The sequence below is a fragment of the Eumetopias jubatus genome, unplaced genomic scaffold (genome assembly GCF_037043125.1).
Source record: "Eumetopias jubatus isolate StellerSeaLion01/CBP00866 unplaced genomic scaffold, mEumJub1_p1.0 scaffold_10, whole genome shotgun sequence".
Lineage (NCBI taxonomy): Eukaryota > Metazoa > Chordata > Mammalia > Carnivora > Otariidae > Eumetopias > Eumetopias jubatus.
Window position 1 is genome coordinate 101,693,729 of NW_028274816.1, and position 17,773 is coordinate 101,711,501.

General features: G+C 48.6%; 1 protein-coding gene across 1 annotated transcript; it reads right to left on the reverse strand.

Annotated features, from left to right (window-relative positions):
• Positions 1-12,507: 12,507 nt before the first annotated feature.
• Positions 12,508-17,612, reverse strand: LOC114201407 (tubulin gamma-1 chain). Its single transcript, XM_028094085.2, has 11 exons — positions 17,495-17,612; positions 17,060-17,172; positions 16,708-16,875; positions 15,674-15,742; positions 15,326-15,405; positions 14,757-14,883; positions 14,166-14,252; positions 13,901-14,050; positions 13,355-13,507; positions 13,096-13,257; positions 12,508-12,907 (listed from the first exon to the last, which is right to left on the reverse strand). The coding sequence occupies exons 1-11, from the start codon at positions 17,541-17,543 to the stop codon at positions 12,710-12,712; spliced, it is 1,356 nt and encodes a 451-aa protein (XP_027949886.1). The 5' UTR covers positions 17,544-17,612; the 3' UTR covers positions 12,508-12,709.
• Positions 17,613-17,773: the final 161 nt, after the last annotated feature.

Sequence of the window (17,773 nt, forward strand, 5' to 3'; positions counted from 1 at the left end):
GCTGCTGCCTTAGTTGGTCCTTATGAGCCTGCTGCCTCAGCTAGGTGGACAGGTGAGGACAGCACCTGGCTGGACCTCACAGATGAGGTTGACCAACTTGTGTTCCCACATCCTTTGGAGGCCTTTATGCCTATAGAAAACAAGTAGGGAAGAATTAAGCTGAAGCTCTCACCGGTGCTTCTGACTACCTTCTCTTTAGAAATGTCATCATTTCTTGCCATCAGGAATTGTTAGTATTGGCTTGGGGTCTGAAGGATGGGCTTTATGAGTCAAGAATTCTGTGAAATTGTTTTCAAATCCATATGTCTATTTTTTCTGGGGAGGTTCATAGCAGATTCTCAAAGAGATCCAGGAATCAGCAAAGGTTAAGAACCATTGGTGTAGGGCACAGCCAAAGGAATGCGTGCATTTATAGGGCCCTTGTTCACATGAGAGGGTTATAAATGAATGGAATATGACAGTGTAATAATTATCAGTTTGGTGGCTCAGGGCCTGTGGATTAACAGCTGTTGTATCATCCGACAATAGTAGTAATCCAGAGGCATGTCCACACACATGGGTTAGAGGTAGTGGTCAGAAACGTGCTGAATGAGCAGGGGACCCCTGCAATGCCTACAATACTGTGTGTCCAAAGGAACACAGATGGTTGGAATAGACCAGTCACTGTGGGGAGATCCCCGAACATAACTGGACGGAGCAGACAGAGTGTTATTGTCCTCTTAGGATTGATTCAGTTTATATAAGAGGGCCAGGTCATAAGGATTTCCAGGGGCCACACGAGACTTCAGTTAAGTTTGCTCCCTGGCTCTGAGTGGGGGACCCCCTTAACTGTATTGCCTATGGTTATGTCCTAGAAGCAGAGGTAGTAGTCTGGCCTTCATGGGCCCCTACACACTATTATGTTCGTCTCCACTCATCCTTTTCATGAACCTCAGGGAATCTGGTATTTTTTCATACCATCCCTATAAGTCGGTGCTCTCTGTGACTCTTTTCTATCCTTGGGGTCCAGGCCAACGGGCTACTCAGAATAGTGCCTTTTCTAGAACCAGAATCTAAGTAGGTAAGGGAAGGTTTTGGGGAGCATTTCCCTCTAGGTTCAGGAATCCTAAGCAAGGATGGCCCATAAAGGGAGTGGGAGTCCTCAGAGAGAACTGCAGGTTAGGGAAAGGAAGATAGATTGTCTTCAAGCCTTGGGCAAGATTTGGGGGTGTTTGGCCCAGTGTTTTCCTCATTGGCCCTGCTATAGTTTGGTGGTCCCCTGAGGCTCTCTCTTACTCCTCACCACCTCCTCCCTGCCATCTCTTGACAGTGGCTGTGCTCCTGGACCAAGACGAGCTACCACAGGGTAGTTTTAGAGGAACACATCCAGTAGGCAACTTTGTTTTACCCCATGGATGACCTTCCAGCTGTGCAGGTTCTGACCCCTCCCTCTTCCCAGCTCCCTTTGCAGGTCAGGTCTTGAGACTGCCCTGCCCTCCGCTGATTATACGTTCTGGTGTGGCTGTCTACAGATCCAGTTCATGATTCATAATGATTATTTGATATTGTAGGAAGTAAGATACTCATTGTCACTAGTCTGTTTCCATTCAGGTGTTAATGGGATATTGTATCATGTATCCATTGAGAATATTTCCAAAGGATCAAATATCAGAAATTCAGCAACATCATGCCATTTGGTTCCTTGACACCATAGCTGCTCTGTGTAAGAATCTTGGGATATTTTTTCTTATGTCATGCATAAAAGGAATTGAAAAAATTCATTTCTAAAGATGCAGAAATGACATCTCTTCCCCCTCCCACCCCCCACCTTTTCCCTATCTTTGAAAACTGATGAGGATTGGGCGCCTGGGTGGCTCAGTCGTTAAGCGTCTGCCTTCGGCTCAGGTCATGATCCCGGGGTCCTGGGATCGAGTCCCACATCGGGCTCCCTGCTCCGCGGGGGGGCCTGCTTCTCCCTCTCCCACTCCCCCTGCTTGTGTTCCCTCTCTCGCTATGTCTCTCTCTGTCAAATAAATAAATAAAATCTTTAAAAAAAAAAAAAAAAGAAAACTGATGAGGATTAAAGTCATAATATTCCTGATCTATAGGCCAATGTGGTGAACACATGAATTTATCCTGGAGTACACTATGATCTGATTGTGTGGCAAGTCTTCTATTTATTTTATTTATTTTTTTAAGATTTTGTTATTAAGTAATCTCTACACCCGACCTGGGGCTCGAACTTATGGTCCCAAGATCAAGAGTCACATGGTCTACGGATTGAGCCAGCCAGGTGTCCCGCATGTGGCAAGTCTTTTCATGTCTTCTTGTTAAAGGAGAGGCAGGGAAGAGAAGCTGACCTTGACATCATTCTCTCATTCTCAACAGCTCCAATGTCCTAGGACTTGTGGTAGTTATCAGGGATATAGAGATAAAAGATGCTGTCCCAGCCCACAAGAAATGCATTGGCCAGTGGGGAAGACAGGGAAGTGAACCATTAATTGGAATATAAGGGGTAATTGCTTGGAGAGCAGGAACAGAGTGCAAATATCCCTGAGGAAGGTCACTGCTTCTTCCAGTGGAAAAGCAGTAGCCCCTCATTGTTTTACTATTGTTTTCAACCACTGTTATATTTTTATCAGAAAAAAAAAAGATTTTCCATGTAGATAAGTGAATTTCCCAGAAAACCAGGCTTATGTCTCTAGGTCCCATAACTTAAAACATTTAAAAATTATTTTGGGAGCGCCTGGCTGGCTTGGTTGGTAGGGAATGTGACTTTTGATATCGGGGTTATGAGTTCAAGTCCCACAATGGGTGTAGAGATTACTTAAAAATAAAATATTTAAAAAAACTTTAAAAATTATTTTTGGTGGGAATATTTGTAAAATGTATTCTTCACTCCTCTCTTTCCTTAAGTGGAATATACTGAATGAAATTCAATCTTTTCAAAAAAAAAAAAGAAATTCAATCTTTTCTTGTTGACTCAAGGCATGGGCATGAACATTAACCTTGGCATCTGGCTAAGCTGCCTACGGACTCCTTTGGAGGTGTGTTCACCCTTAAGCCAGATGGTCCCCTCCTTATGGCTTTTTGTCATTTTTCTGTCTCTTTTCTCCTTATCAGGGTGATAGCCCAGGTCCTAACTGCTTTTACTTTAAAGTCCCTAGTACCCTTAGGGGCGCCTGGGTGCCTCAGTTGGTTAAGCATCTGCCTTTGGCTCAGGTCATGATCTTAGGGTCCTGGGATTGAGCTCTGCATCGAGCCCTGCATCGGGATCCCAGCTTGGCAGGGAGTCTGCTTCTCCCTCTCCCTTTGCCCCTCCCTCCTGCTTGAGCCCTCTCACTCTCAAATAAATAAATAAAATCTTAAAAAAAAAAAACTCTAAAAAAAGTCCCTAGTACCCCTCTCCTTTCTCCTTGCAAATTTGTGTTAATCTAAGAATTTGTACATCTAAATAGGTTAGAATTTTGTTTAAGATAAGAGTGGGTAGGGGCACCTGGGTGGCTCAGTTGTTAAGTGTCTGCCTTCGGCTCGGGTCATGATCCCAGGGTCCTGGGATCGAGCCCGCATTGGGCTCCCTGCTCAGTGGGAAGCCTGCTTCTCCCTCTCCCACTCCCCCTGCTTGTGTTCCCTCTACACTGTCTCTCTCTATAAAAAAAAATAAATAAAATCTTTATTAAAAAAACTCTCATTCTTAAAAAAAATAATAAAGAATGAGTTATGTTTGGAGGATGTTAAGAAAACAGAAGTTCTTTATTATTTTCTACCTATAGAAATAGATTTATGAAGTTCAGGCCATGATGTGTAACTGAATGTAGCATCTAATTGCTTGTGTAAGAGATTATGCAACTTGGGGCGCCTGGGTGGCTCAGTCATTAAGCGTCTGCCTTCGGCTCAGGTCATGATCCCAGGGTCCTGGGATCGAGCCCCGCATCAGGCTCCATGCTCCGCAGGAAGCCTGCTTCTCCCTCTCTCACTCCCACTGCTTGTGTTCCCTCTCTCACTGTGTCTCTCTCTGTCAAATAAATAAATAAAATCTTTAAAAAAAAGAGAGATTATGCAACTCACTTATAAGTCACCAGTTCTTAAGTTAGCTACAGGGAAATTGGCCTTTTCTAATTATCTTGAAAGAATCAGAGTTATATGCAGATGTGAAATTGCCTTATGATTGCCTTACTTAACCTTACCATTGAACCCAAAGCAGTATTTTGTTTCAACCGTGTTTAAATTCTTTTAAAAGGGCAAGCCTTTATATCTGTTGTAGATTGTTGCATCAATGGCAACAATCTAATGAATTCTGTCTCCCAGAATTCATGCCCTTGTGTAGCTCCCTCCAGAATTGACTCTGGGCTTGACCATAAAGCTTGCCTTGGCCGACAGGCATGACACAAGCCCAGGAGGGTAGTGTTTGCACCCTGGGGTTTGTCCTTTTGGAACACTGTCCCGGACTGCTATGCAAGGAAGCAGCTCTTGTCCACTGGAAGTTGGGAGGTCATGAGGAGGAGAGCTGAGGCTCCCTACCCAGCACTGATTGCCAGACATGTGAATGAAGCCAATTTGGACTTTCCACCTGTCCCAGCCATCTGTAATGGCCCAAGTAAGCCAGAGGGGACCCGCAGAAAAATTGCCCAATCAACTCACAAAATCAAGAGAAACGGTAAGTCACTGTTTTATGCCTCTATGTTTTGCAGTGGATTTTATGCAGCAATATATAACAGAAACAATGTCCTTTTACATTATTCCAGTTTCACTTTAAAGGCAGGCTGAGATAAAATTCTAAACAAGGGGTGGATGGTTTACTTAAATTGCTCTATGGGAGATGGAAAAAATTGTACACATGGAATGGAAGGGCTTATTTCGATCTGCTGGTAAAGTAAACTTTAAGTTAATAAATAAGACAGTTTAAAATCCACCAGATCTTTTTCCAATTCGAAATTTGTTGGATCACACTATTATAAATATTATGGTATATGTTATAAATTCTTTTCAAGAGAATTTTCTCATAAAAGTAATGCGTTCTCAGGGCATCTGGCTGGCTCAGTCGGTGGAGCTATGCGATTCCTGATCTCAGGGTCATGAGTTCGAGCCCCTTTTTGGGTATAGAGATTACTTAAAAATAAAATCTTTTTTTTTAAGATTTTTTAATTTATTTATTTGACAGAGAGATACACAGTGAAAAAGGGAACACAAGCAGGGGGAGTGGGAGAGGGAGAAATAGGCTTCCCACTGAACAGAAAGCACGATGGGCTCAATCCCAGGACCCTGGGATCATGACCTGAGCCAAAGGCAGATGCTTAACGACTGAGCCACCCAGGTCCCCCTTAAAAATAAAATCTTAAAAAAGAAAAAGGCAATGCGTTCTCACTGAAGAAAAATAGAAACGGTTGAAAAATTGTGAGGCGAACGTGATAACCACTACACTACGGAAACCGGCCGAAACAGTTGAAAAATTGTAAAATGAAATAAAAAATAATTAAGCATTATCTAACAACCTATTGGTAATCATGTCTGTGTATTTTCTCGTAGCATTTTTTCTGTGCTCCATTTAATACTTTTTCGTATTTAATTCAGGCTGCAGGGGGAAGGTGAGTATGGCTATTAAAGTGAGTCATAAGATGGTGGAGAGAGTCCTGCACTGTTGGTACAATAAGGTGTCTCGATTACGGTGGTGGTTACAGGAAGGTAGACATGTGGTAAAATTGCATAGAGCTGCACACACAAATGAGTGAACTATGTATAGCATCCTATACAGGCATAGGCTCTGTGGATTGTAGCAGCATCAATTTCCTGATTTTGATATCGTACTACAGTTACAGAAGTTAATATGGGGGATGGGTGAAGGGTGCAGGAGACCTCCTGTACATTGCCTTGCACTTTCCTGTAAATCTATCATTATTTCGAAAAAGAAAATCAATCTGTAGCTAGAGTCTTACGCCCTGCATTTCCCCTTTATATGTATTATATTATATATGTGATATATATCTTCTTTCATTTTTAACAGAAAGAGAAGGTCCAAGTTTCATATCCACATGTCTTGATTGTTCTCAAAAATGAACCAAAAAAGCTCTCTTGATATATTTGAGTTAACTGTTAAGAAGAGGGTGCATATTTTATTATTTTTAAGAATTTTTAAAATTTATTTTTAAGATATTTATTTGAGAGAGAGAGACAAACAGAGAAAGCAAGTGAGAGCATGAGTTGGGGGAGAGGGAGAGAGAGAGAGAAGCACACTCCCTCCTGAGCAGGGAATCCAACACAGGGCTCAATCCCAGGACCCCGGGATCATGACCTGAGCCAAAGGCAGCCGCTTCACTGACTGAGCCACCCAGGTGCCCCTTAAAAATTTTTTTTCAGGGTACATATTTTTTTAAAGATTTTATTTATTTATTTGAGAGAGAGCATGAGAAGCGGAAGGGTCAGAGGGAGAAGCAGACTCCCCGCCGAGCAAGAAGCCCGATGCGAGACTCGATCCCAGGACTCTGGGATCATGACCTGAGCTGAAGGCAGACGCTTAACCAACTGAGCCACCCAGATGCCCTGAGGGTACATATTTTCAAATCTATGATTTGTTGGAACTTAATTCTTGCCAGATTGCCTGAACATTCTATGGAACACATGGGGTTGTATTGAGAGTATTATAAAAGGAAATTACACAACTAAAATACAATGGTAAGACTAACAAAATAACGTGAAATTATGCATGTGGTGGACTGGGAACAGAAAGGGGATTGTCGTGGTTGAACATGGCAGGAGGCCCCGGGGGTGCCCGGTCAGGAATGATCTGTGAGGGCTTTGGGGGAGGAAGAAAGTGGGGCAGTCTGCTGAGCAGAGCTGGTCTGGGGCAGCTCAGGGCAGGGCAGGGCAGGCCATGGTACCTGAGAACAAAATGTTAAAAAGCAGGCCCTCTGCACAGGCAGCAGTCTCTAAGAATCCACCTTTATTATTTTTAAAGATTTTATTTATCTTTTTGAGAGGGAGAGAGAGAGAGAGAGCACGAGCAGGGGGGAGGGACAGGGAGAGAGGGAGAAGCAGGCTCCCCACTGAACAGGGAGTGGGGCTCCATCCCAGGACCCTGGGATCATGACCTGGGCCGAAGGCAGACGCTTAACTGCTTAACCCACTGAGCCACCCAGGGGCCCCTAAGAATCCACCTTTAGGAAGGAGCGGCAAAATGTAGGCTAGAGTTCTGATATCAGATTCTGCTAAATACCAGTTTGCAGAAAGAGTTGGGGAACAGGAGGGAATAGAACGCAGGGGTGGGGGCAGGGGTATGGTGTCATTTTGGGTGAAAAGTCCAGAAAGGGCAGGCGGGTGGCTGTAGCTTCCCAGCTGGCCTTCAGGGGTTCCCCTTTGCTCGGAGAATAAAGTCCAAACTCTATGGCATAAAAGGCTCTGCATGACCTGTCTGGTCTTGGAATATCAACCTGACCTTGTCTCCTGCTGCTTCCCCAAATGCACCTTCTGGGCCTTTGCAGTTTCCAGGCCTCCTGGCGCCCTCAGGTCCTTTTCCCTTTGCCTACCATGCTTTCCCTCTGGATGTCAACACATTAAATGCTCCCCTGCACACAAGGCCCCGTCGGTTTCTCTCTGGGAAGCCTTCTGTCATACCTGGGTTGGGCCATGACCCCTTTTCTCTGCCTTTGGCCTTCCCTCGGCCCCAAGTGGGCTGTGGTGACCTCATTTGCCTGGTGTGAGCTTTCCCTCCCCAGCTGACATGAAGGGGGTGGCTGAGCCGCAGAAGAGAAGTAAACTCCATCTCATGCTTCCCTGCCCGCAAGGACCTTAGCACATGCTATAGCCCCTCAACCTTCTCGTATGTCTCCACTTGGAAAGCTTTCCTCAGAATTCAAGACCCTGAAGGATGATCGTTCCTCTGTGTGACTCCCACACTGGCCTCCCATAGTCTTTCATTCTTGCTAACACTCAGTAAATATTTACTGAGCACACACTGTTGCGATCCTGCTGATGTGTGCTTACCACCTTAACTGTCACTTTGCTGCACAGGTGTCTTGGGCTGTGAATTTCTTGACATTCAGGACCTTAGCTTACACACCTAAGAATCCCCAGTTCCTGGAAAGGGTTCAGGCCCACAGTAGGTCTTAATGTATTTGTTTTAAAAAGGGATGCATGGGGTGTCTGGAGGGCTCCGTCGGTTGAGTGTGTCTGACTCTTGATCTCAGCTCAGGTCTTGATCTCAGGGTCGTGAGTTCAAGCCCTGCCCCACACCCAGCATGGAGCCTCGTTAAAAAATAAATGTGACTACAAATAAATACAAATTAAAAATGAATACACTTTATTATAAAAGAAATTGGTTTCCAAGAAATTCCTAAATCCTTAAGGCTGGAAGGCACATTGAAGGTCATCTCATCCATCTCCTAGGACTCGACTGTTCCAGGCTAGTCATCATGCAGAACTTGCTTGCCTGAGTTCAGTGAAGGGGGACTTACAGTCCATGTGGCCTCTCATTTCACCTGAGGACAGCAGCAACCATGTGGATGTTCTTCCTGCTGCAGAGCTGCAACCTGCCCCTTCATAGTTCCCTCCACCAGGCCCATTCTTCTCCCTGGAGGGTCACGGTAGATGCCCTTCACTCCAGCAGTTGACAGCCCACCATATATGTGGCAGCTAATGCATCTCTTCCTAAGTTTTCTCTCTCTCCCTTTTTAAAGATTTTACTTGTTTGTTAGAGAGACAGAGAGAGAGGACAAGCAAGGGAAGCGGCAGGCAGAGGGAGAAGCAGGCTCCCCTCTGAGCAAGGAGCCCGATGCGGGACTCGATCCCAGCATCCTGGGATCATGACCTGTGCTGAAGGCAGACACTTAATTGACTGAGCCACCCAGACATCCCCCTGAGTTTTCTCTATCCAGGGGAGGAAAGACCATTGCCCGGCTGTGTGACCCTGAGCGTCAGTGTCCTTGTTTGTAAAAATCCGGATAAGACAGTACCTAACTATATAGTTGTTGTCAAAATTAAATGAGCTCATATATGTAAAGTGCTTAGAACAGTAGTTGGTGTATATTAAATGCTCAATAATGATTTCAATATTATTTTGTATAATATTTTACCTATAGCACTTAAAATTTTACAACGTATATTTTAAGACATTTAATTAAGAAAACAGAATAACAGGGGCACCTCAGTAGAGCATAAGACTCTTGATCTCAGGGTCATGAGTTCAAGCCCCATGTTGAGTGGGCAGCTTATGTAGTTAAAGAAAAAGGCAGAATAATAAAATATATGATCATGTGCAAAAATTATATTAATATATTATAGATATTCCATTTAAGTTAATTATATATTTCCTACCCCCAATAAAATTGGAAAACCCCTTATGTAGTGTTCATTATGAAGCTGGACGGACAACTTGGTCTCTATTTTTAATGAATGCTTGCTTAATTAATAAACAAAATTAACAACTGTCTACTGGACCTTAATTCAGCCCTGATCACTCATCTATACTGCGTCAAGATTTTCTCATCGTTCTCTGTGGTGTTCCTTCATTTAGGGTGACCAATCATCCCGGTTTTCTCAGGACTGAGGGAATGTGGAAATTTTAGTTAAAACCGAATCTGAGGGGTTCTTGAGACTTGGACCTTTCAGTGCTAAAACCAGGATAAGCTGGTCACCCTATTCATAATTCATAATGGATATTTGAAGGTTGGAGGGACGAACTGCCTACCTCTGGGGTCCATGGCCAGGGTCACTACTCCAGCAATGCCAGAGATACGAGGCAGGTATTTCCAGCTGGGTCTCACTTGGGTATTAGACCTTGATTGACAGAGCCTGCAGCTTTGCAAGAAACTCAATTTTACCAATTCACGCAGCAGCGATCAGGCCCTAGGGCATTTCGTTAAAACTTATAAATGATGGATTAGAAAATCAGAATGTCAATTTAAAATGTTCCCGTTACTTTCCTAGGGCAGCCCCTTACCTGCGCTGTGAGCTCCCGACCCACCCTTGTGCTCAAAAAGTGACAATCCTAAATTCCAGATTCGCTTATACCACTCTCTTTCTATTATAAAGTGCTTCCTGATACCAGATCTCTGTCCCTGGGTCACATCACACGGGTGTCCTGGGGATATTACCCTGAAATGGCTGATTTTCTCTTACTTGTTCAGTAGAGAGGTTCCTGTTCTGGGCGTGAGCAGTCCTTCTCGGCAGCTGCCCGCGCCTCACATCCGGACAGTGACTTGGGCGGCTCACAGTCTCTCGGACCACAGATTGTTCCCCACCAGCACCACCTGCTGCCCTGATTCCCCGAGGCCCTCCTCCCTTTCCACCTGGCCTCCTCGCTGCCCTCTAGTTGACACGCTTCGAGGTTTACCGCTGGCCCAGAACTGGGAGGGCTGTGCTGGCACGGGGTGATGGGTGATCTGCAAATAGCCTTGGGGGCAGGGCCTGGCTTTGAAGCTGGCACCGAGGTGTGTCCATGCTGGTAGCGCCTGGCCCTGGGCAGTGGGAAAATGGAGGCGTCTTTGCAGATCCAGCGCCCCTTTGCCAGGAGGCCCACCTGTGCCGGGTGTTCCCCGCTCGGGGCTGGTGACTGGAGTACTTTTACTCTGGACTACCTGGTGCTTCCTCCCCCCTCCCCCCACCCCAGGGGCTCCACACACTTTAACTGGGTCTGGCAAAGGAAGGCCCTGGGCCTGTGGCCACATCCGCCAGCACTCCTGACCGCCACTCAGCACCAGTCACTCACGCAGATACCCCAGGTGATGAGAGGTTGGTCATCAGGGGCAGAGGCGGTAAAGAGAGAGGAGCCGGGCAAGGAGCCCAGTGGTGCAGGGGCCAGAGGTGGAGCCCAGAAGGCACCAGGTGCACGCCGGTTTCCCCTGAAGTCATCCTCTGTACTGGGGCGATAGGCGGCTGCTTGACACCGACCAGGCTGGCTCTCCTGAGTCAGCTTCCTGCGGGCCCTGCAACTGAAGGTGACAAGTTCATGCTTTGGCTGTGGTGGTGACAGGTTAATGGCCTCCCTGCCACCCCTCAGGCAGCCCAGGGCCCAGGCTCTGACTGCCCGTTCTCCGTTCTCTGCCCGTCAGTCCCTTTTGTTCATAAGGGTCTGGCCTAAATGTTTCTCACTGTTCGTATTCAAAGCTTTATTAAAGATAAGGAGGTCCGTGGAAGGAAAAAGTTGTCCTCAGGTTAACAATGAACCAGGAGAAAAAAGAAAATCGTCATTTGCCCAAAGTTCCTGGGTACTCTTCAGCCCCCTTAGGGACTCACAGACACCTTCTTGGGCTGGTCCTTCCCCTGCGTGCTGAGCTCCGCCAGCCCCAATCCTGATCCGTTGGGCTGACCCTCTGGCTTTGGCCCCAGACACCCTGGTGGTGACAGTAATGAGAAGGCAGGCACAGGTCCCCAACTACCCTGCCTTGGGTGCTGGGGACACTTGGTAGGTTTACCTGAAGTCAGCTGAGGCTGGCCCTCCCTCCAACCCTGGGATTGCACCTGCCCCATCTGCACAGGTGTTCAAGGTCCTCACATCCTCTGACAACCATGGGCTCATCCAGTGGCCCCAGAAGACCTCAGGAATGGGATGATTCTATACTAATCCGTAAGATATCACAAAACGCAGGACATGCAAGGTTTAGGAATACTGATACCAGCCAGTCAAATCGGGATTTGACTCCAACTCTTGTCATTTACTAGGTGGGAGACCCAGTAAATTAACCACAATTAGTCTGTTTCCTCGTTTATAAAATGGGATTAATAATATCTATCGCTTCATAGAGTTGAATAAAATAATGTGAAGTGCCTAGCATAGTGTCAATATACATGTTTGCTATTGTTACCCAAACCTCGCCTTTGGGGTGCATAAGGGCCTAAGAGGGGCCCTGACAATCCACCATGATCTAGAGACAACCTGCTTTGCCCTTGTGATTCTGAAAATTTAGGTCACTACATATTTACTACTTCCTTGCAATCTTCCACCAGGAGTGGAGGGTACTGGCCCTTTAAACTGGAGACGACCTGTACACAGAATTATGGATCCTTAGCTATGGCCCACTTTGGGCCTTGCTTGAAGTCTAGGCTTTGGATTTGGTCTCCTGAGCTGGTTGTCCTGGACTCCAGCTGCCTGGCCAGTGGCTTTCTTGGACTGGCTCTCTGGCACACCCTGCTTACAAGATTAAAGGCACTTGGACCAACTCTATTGCTTGCCCAGGGCTTGGTGGTGGGGGTGGTGGCCGCAGGCCTGCTACTGTGATGATTAACAGGACACTCTGATGTGGGAACATGAAACTGGTGGCATGATCACCTGATCCAGGGAAGGGTGTGGGGGTGGAACCTGGGACCCAGAATGTCAGGAGAGAGTAAGGTAATATCTGTTGGCCTTTTTACCCTGGAAAGAAATGTCTCACATGAGTGGACCCCACCTACGTTCTCCAAAATGAGGGAGGAGAAGCTAAGGGAGGCATTTGCTCAGAGCTGAAGAGGCTGGAAGTCAGGAAGGACCCTTTCACTGTGATGGAGAAAGAACAAGCATCCCCCTTCCCCAAATCTACAAGCCTTTAAGAGACCAGTGACTTATTATGTCCAGTGCTTTATTAAACATAAATAGTCTCATAAGAGGAGACATAAACATGTCCCCAGGCCAATAGAGAGTACGTGTGTGTGTATTTATGAGGAAGAGATATGTGAGGTCCCTGATAGGTTCTCTGAGGGGCTGGTCAGTCAGGCAGGGCCTGGGCCAACCAATAAGGCAGATGAGGTCCCCGTCCTGGGGCCCTCACTGCTCCTGGGCGCCCCAGGAGATGTAGTCTGGCCGCGTGGCTGCGTGGTACTCATCGATGAGCTGTTGCACAACCTCCCTGGACGTGTCCAGCTCATCGAAGTTCTCCTTGAAGATGTCCTCCTTGCGGAACTGCTCCAGGAAGGCCTCCCGCTTCCGCAGCTTGTCATACTGGCGACAGGTCCGCTCGAAGAGCTTGGTGTGTGCAGAAAGCAGGGGTCACAAAGAACTCAGAGTAGCAGTATGGCCCAGAGGGCTGGGGAACCAATGCGGGGCAATCCCCACATTAAGAGAGCCAGAAGCAGGGGCAGCAGGAATGTGGAGAGGTGAGGCCCAACCAGGGAAGCGATTATAGGAAGACAGGTGCAAACAGTGAGCCTCACCGAGGAGATGCTGGTGTGGTTGGCCATCATGAGCCCACTGACCCGGTGGGCCGAAGGCAGGTAGGGAGACTTCCTTGACAGGGCCACCTGGATGCTGGCAGGGCCCCAGGGGATGAAGTTGGCCAGCTTCCGTTCCCGGATCCTCTGCAGACTCTTGTGGACCTGGGGGGAGGGGGTGCACACAACACACAACAGTGGTGGTGGTAGCCTCTCCTCTACCCCGTGGGTTCCAGGGGTGGCACGAAGGGGCCTCACCTACCTGGGTGGGGTCCACCTCCCCCTGGATGATGTTGAGGATGGCGATGTAGCAGTGGTTGGTCTGGCGATCCCGGCCTGTGGACACCATCACGTTCTTGGGCTGCAGCAGCCGCCTCATGACATCCAGGACCGTGGTCTTCCTCACGCTGGCCACCTGAGGGGACAGTGGGCCCCAGGGCCCAGGCCGGCACTCAGGGCACAGTCCAATGCCTGAGCCCCATCAGACTCGGGCTAGTGTGGTCTCTTGGGGAAGTGTGTCGAGACGCAGGTCTACACTGAGCCTCTCTGCTGTGGGACCAGGAACCTTAGCCCTCCTCCGCTCAGCAAGGGCATGCCCCTGTGCGGGAGCGTCAGCAGACCCCCCCGCCCCCAGAGCCCGGGCCCTGCGGGGAGCCAGGGGCAGAGGGGAGAGGAGAGCAGGTCAGCGTGGGGTCGGACAGTCTGCACCAGTCCCCGAGAACAGAGCCTCTGGGGGCCTCAAAGGGCAGCTCCTGGGCCAGCAGGGGGAGAGAAAGGCGAGGGGAGGGCCTGCCGGGGCTGCTCCTACCGACTGGTCCGTGGTGAGCGGGGTGTAGCCCGTCATGAGGAAGTGGAGTCGAGGAGTGGGAATGAGCGAGGCGATGAGGCCTATGAGGTCGTTGTTCATGTAGCCGGGGTAGCGCAGGGTGGTGGTGCTGGCTGACATGATGGTGGACACCTGGGGACAGCAGCGCGTGTCATGGGCCTCGGTCCCGGGGAGAGGGCTCCCTTCCCGAGACGACACTCCAGTAAGGAGGGGTTCCAGCCCAGAGAGTCCAGGAGTGGGGGCTCACCAGCTGGTTGATCTGGGAGAAAGACGGGTTCTGGATGTGCAGGCGGTCGGTGGCGATCCGGTTCAGGGCTGTGTTGTCCAGCACCACCTGGGGCGGGGACAGAAAGAAAAGGAGCTCTGCCTGACTCTGGGCTCTGAAACTTAATTTCCTTGGTGTTTCATGGCCAAAAAGACCCATCCAAAAGGCAGTGGCATAGGACTGAGGCACAGAAGGGCTCAAAATGGACTTTTTTTTTTTTAATTTTCCCATACATTTCTGGTTCTTTCTCCTTCCTTCCTTCCTTCCTTTCCTTCCCTTCCTTCCTTCCTCCCTTTTTTTTTTTTTAAGATTTTATTTATTTGACAGAGAGAGACACAGCCAGAGAGGAATCACAAGCAGGGGGAGCGGGAGAGGGAGAAGCAGGCTCCTGGCTGAGCAGGGAGCCTGATGCGGGGCTCGATCCCAGGACCCTGGGACCATGACCTGAGCCAAAGGCAGACGCTTAATGACTGAGCCACCCAGGTGCCCTCAAAATGGACTTTTTAAGTGTAGGAAAATGATGAAAGAAGACCGGAGGTGCTTGAGTGGAGAACGGCAGAATCCAGGACGCACCACACAGTCTGCGTTCTGGGTCAGCCTCTTGAGCGTGAGCAGGGAGTTGTAGGGCTGGACCACCACATCGCTCATCTCGTCCTGGTTGGGAAACACTGAGTACGTCTGCACCAGCTTCTTGGGGTACCTGATGGGGTTGAGAGAAGAGGGTCAGGGTAAGAGACTGGAGGCTTGGTAAACACAGGACTCACGATAGTCAGAAAGCAACTGAATCTAGAAGGGGAAACTGGGGTGGGACACAGAAACAGTAGAGAAGGGAGACTTGACTTTTGGAAGTCTGAAAGCCCAAAGGAAGAATGGCAGAGACACATCTTAGGACCTAGGGTTCTAACTCCAAACCAGCCATATTCTCTGAACCTTCATCTCTTCATCTAGGACCTAGATTCTAGGCACTGGATCCAACTCTCCAGAGTGTGATCAGGTTCTTGGTTATTGCATCTTCCCTTTCCTAACTATAGGAGCGAACAGAAGGGTTCTTTCACTGCTCCAGCAAATAGGAAGGCGTATCTGGAAGGCCTCCCAGTTCCTTGGGAAACCAAGTTTTCCAGCCTCATGAAACACAGACTTACCTGTCATTCAGCCGTTCTAAGAGGTAGGAACCCAGGCCAGAGCCTGTCCCCCCAGCAATGGAGTGACACAGCACAAAGCCCTGCATGGGGAAGGGGCAGTCAGTGTCTAGGTATTGCATTGCAAACTGGACCCATCCTACAACTTCTTGGACTATTTTCCCAAGCCCTCTCCTCCACTTCCCTCCCCCACACATACAGCTTAGGAGAGTCTGCCTTGTGTCCAGCAAAGCCCAGTGGCTTGTCCAGTGCAAAGGGCACATGGGTAGGTCTTATACCTAACAGGTGGCTTCTAAAGGGTGTTGTCTAGTCTCCTATGACAGCTCCCACCAGCATTCCCAAGACACTCACCTCTAGACTGTCACTGCCATCTGCCTCCCGGTCTATGATGTCAAAAATGTCCTCATGGATCTTCTCTCCCTGTACAGACATGGGGAATGTCAGAGTGGGAGAGGACCATGGCACAAGGACTCTGGATTTCAGAATAGCCACCCTGGATTCTCCGTATAGAACATAAAAGTCCTTTTTTGGAGCACAGTGGCCCTACTTTCTATTTGCACTGAGAGGCAGTAAAACACAGTGGGTATGAGCAGACTACAGTCACACTCCCTGGGGTCAGGTTATTAGCTCTCGTTTTATTTAACCAGGTGACTCTGGGCAGATTACTGTTTCCTCATCTGTATCATGAAGGTAATAATACAACTCCTCAGTCCCTTATTTAAAATTCTTGGGGCCAGGTATGTTTTGGAATTCAAATATTTCCCGTTCTAGTAAGGTACTATGGTACATATGATGTATGTTAAGTAAAATGCCTGTATACTAATCAATTATATTATTATTTCTGCAATGAAACATATGAGTAATGACAAGTTGGATAAAAACTAAAATAGCCTGTCTCCACTGAGATTTGTGTGGTTTTTTTTTAAAGATTTTATTTTTAAATAATCTCTACACCCAACATGGGGCTCGAACTCACAACCCCCAAGATCAAGAGTCATATGCTCTACTGAATGAGCCAGCCAGGCACCCAAGATTTGGTTTTGCTACTAAATAAGTTATAAATCATCTTTTGGTTTCAGAGCTTTTTGGAATCTGAAAAAGCAGTTAAGAGACCATGAACCTATAATATCTACCTCTACGGTTGTTAGGTTTAAATAAGTTATATGTAAAGCACTTAGTACAGCCTGGCACACAACACTAGCAAGTGCAATCTTAACCATATTACCTAGTTGACTTAGAAAAAAGAGCTCTCCTCAGCCATCTCTCTCTCTCTCTCTCTACTACCTATACATCCTTGATCTGGTTTCTTCTCTCTCTGGCAAGTCCTACAGCCTGTCCTCACAAAGGAAGGGAGTTGTGAGTCCTGCCAGGAAACAGCAAATGACCTGCGAGAATCCACTGGCCCAGTTGTTGCCAGCCCCTCCACCATGCTCCGACAGGTAGATGTTCTCTGGGTTGTAGAGTTTAGCATAGGGGGAGTTGAGGATGGAGTGGATCACTCGGGGCTCCAGGTCCAGCAGCACCGCCCTGGGGATGTAGTGCTCATCGTCTGCCTGTCAAGGGGCATCCAGCAAGGGGGCCCGATCAGCTAAGGCCCAGTCCTCCATCCTCCCAGCTCTGGCTCCTGTCTGCCCGCCCCTCCTCAAGCCAGCCGCCCTGGCTCTTCTGCCCAGCGGGTTTCCCGGTACCAGGCCTCTGCCCTTCCCTCAGACCCCCTGGCCAAGTCGTTGGGGGCACCTGGTAGAAAAAGACGTCCTTGCGGTCAGTGCCCTCGGTGGCGAACTCCTCCACGATGCCCTCGGGGCTGATACCATGCTCGGCGCACAGCTGTTTCCAGAACTCGAACCCAACTGGGGGAGGGGGGCGGACGGGGGAGAAAGAGGGTATCTGGGTCTGGGCAGATGCCAATTAGGAGCTAAGGGGCTGAGTGCCTGGGTCCGAAGATAGGAAGTCAAGCCTAGGGAGTCTCCCATGTAGGAGGAAAGGGCTGTATGCCGGCGACCGGGAGGGGAAGGCCCCTCAGGGTTGGGCAACTGGACACTGGGTCAGGCATGTCCCGCCTTTGGAAAACTACGATTCTGGGCAGGGCAGATGGAGTCCAAGATCACACAGCGAGATCCCATGGAATCTAAGGAACCTGACTAGTGGAGGGGCCGGAGGAGGTTCGCTCACTCTGATTGCCGCACTGGCCCAACTGTAGCGTGATGATTTCCCTCGGCATCGCTCCTCAGGCACCAGCGTTGCAGCCGCTCCCGCCAGCCAAGCCGCCGCTCGCGAGGCGCTAGCCGCACTACGCAGGCGCCAAACACCCTGCTCCTCCCACGAACTTTCTCCGCTCCAATGAGACCTGAGTTCTGGCGTTGGCCGGTCCTTATTCACATTTGGCTTCGATCAAGGAGACTGCGCGTGCGCAGCTCCGGGTAGGGAACCTGCGCCTGGGCGCGGAGACGT

Bases quoted from the DNA above. Each gene is read 5' to 3' on its own strand.
- LOC114201407 (XM_028094085.2), bottom strand. From the start codon at position 17,543: ATGCCGAGGGAAATCATCACGCTACAGTTGGGCCAGTGCGGCAATCAG. The intron at 14,051-14,165 runs GTGAGCCCCCAC...TGCTGTCCCCAG, and splicing joins TCTCCCAGATCAACCAGCTG to GTGTCCACCATCATGTCAGC. The intron at 13,258-13,354 runs GTAGGTGAGGCC...CCCTCCCCCCAG, and splicing joins GGGAGGTGGACCCCACCCAG to GTCCACAAGAGTCTGCAGAG.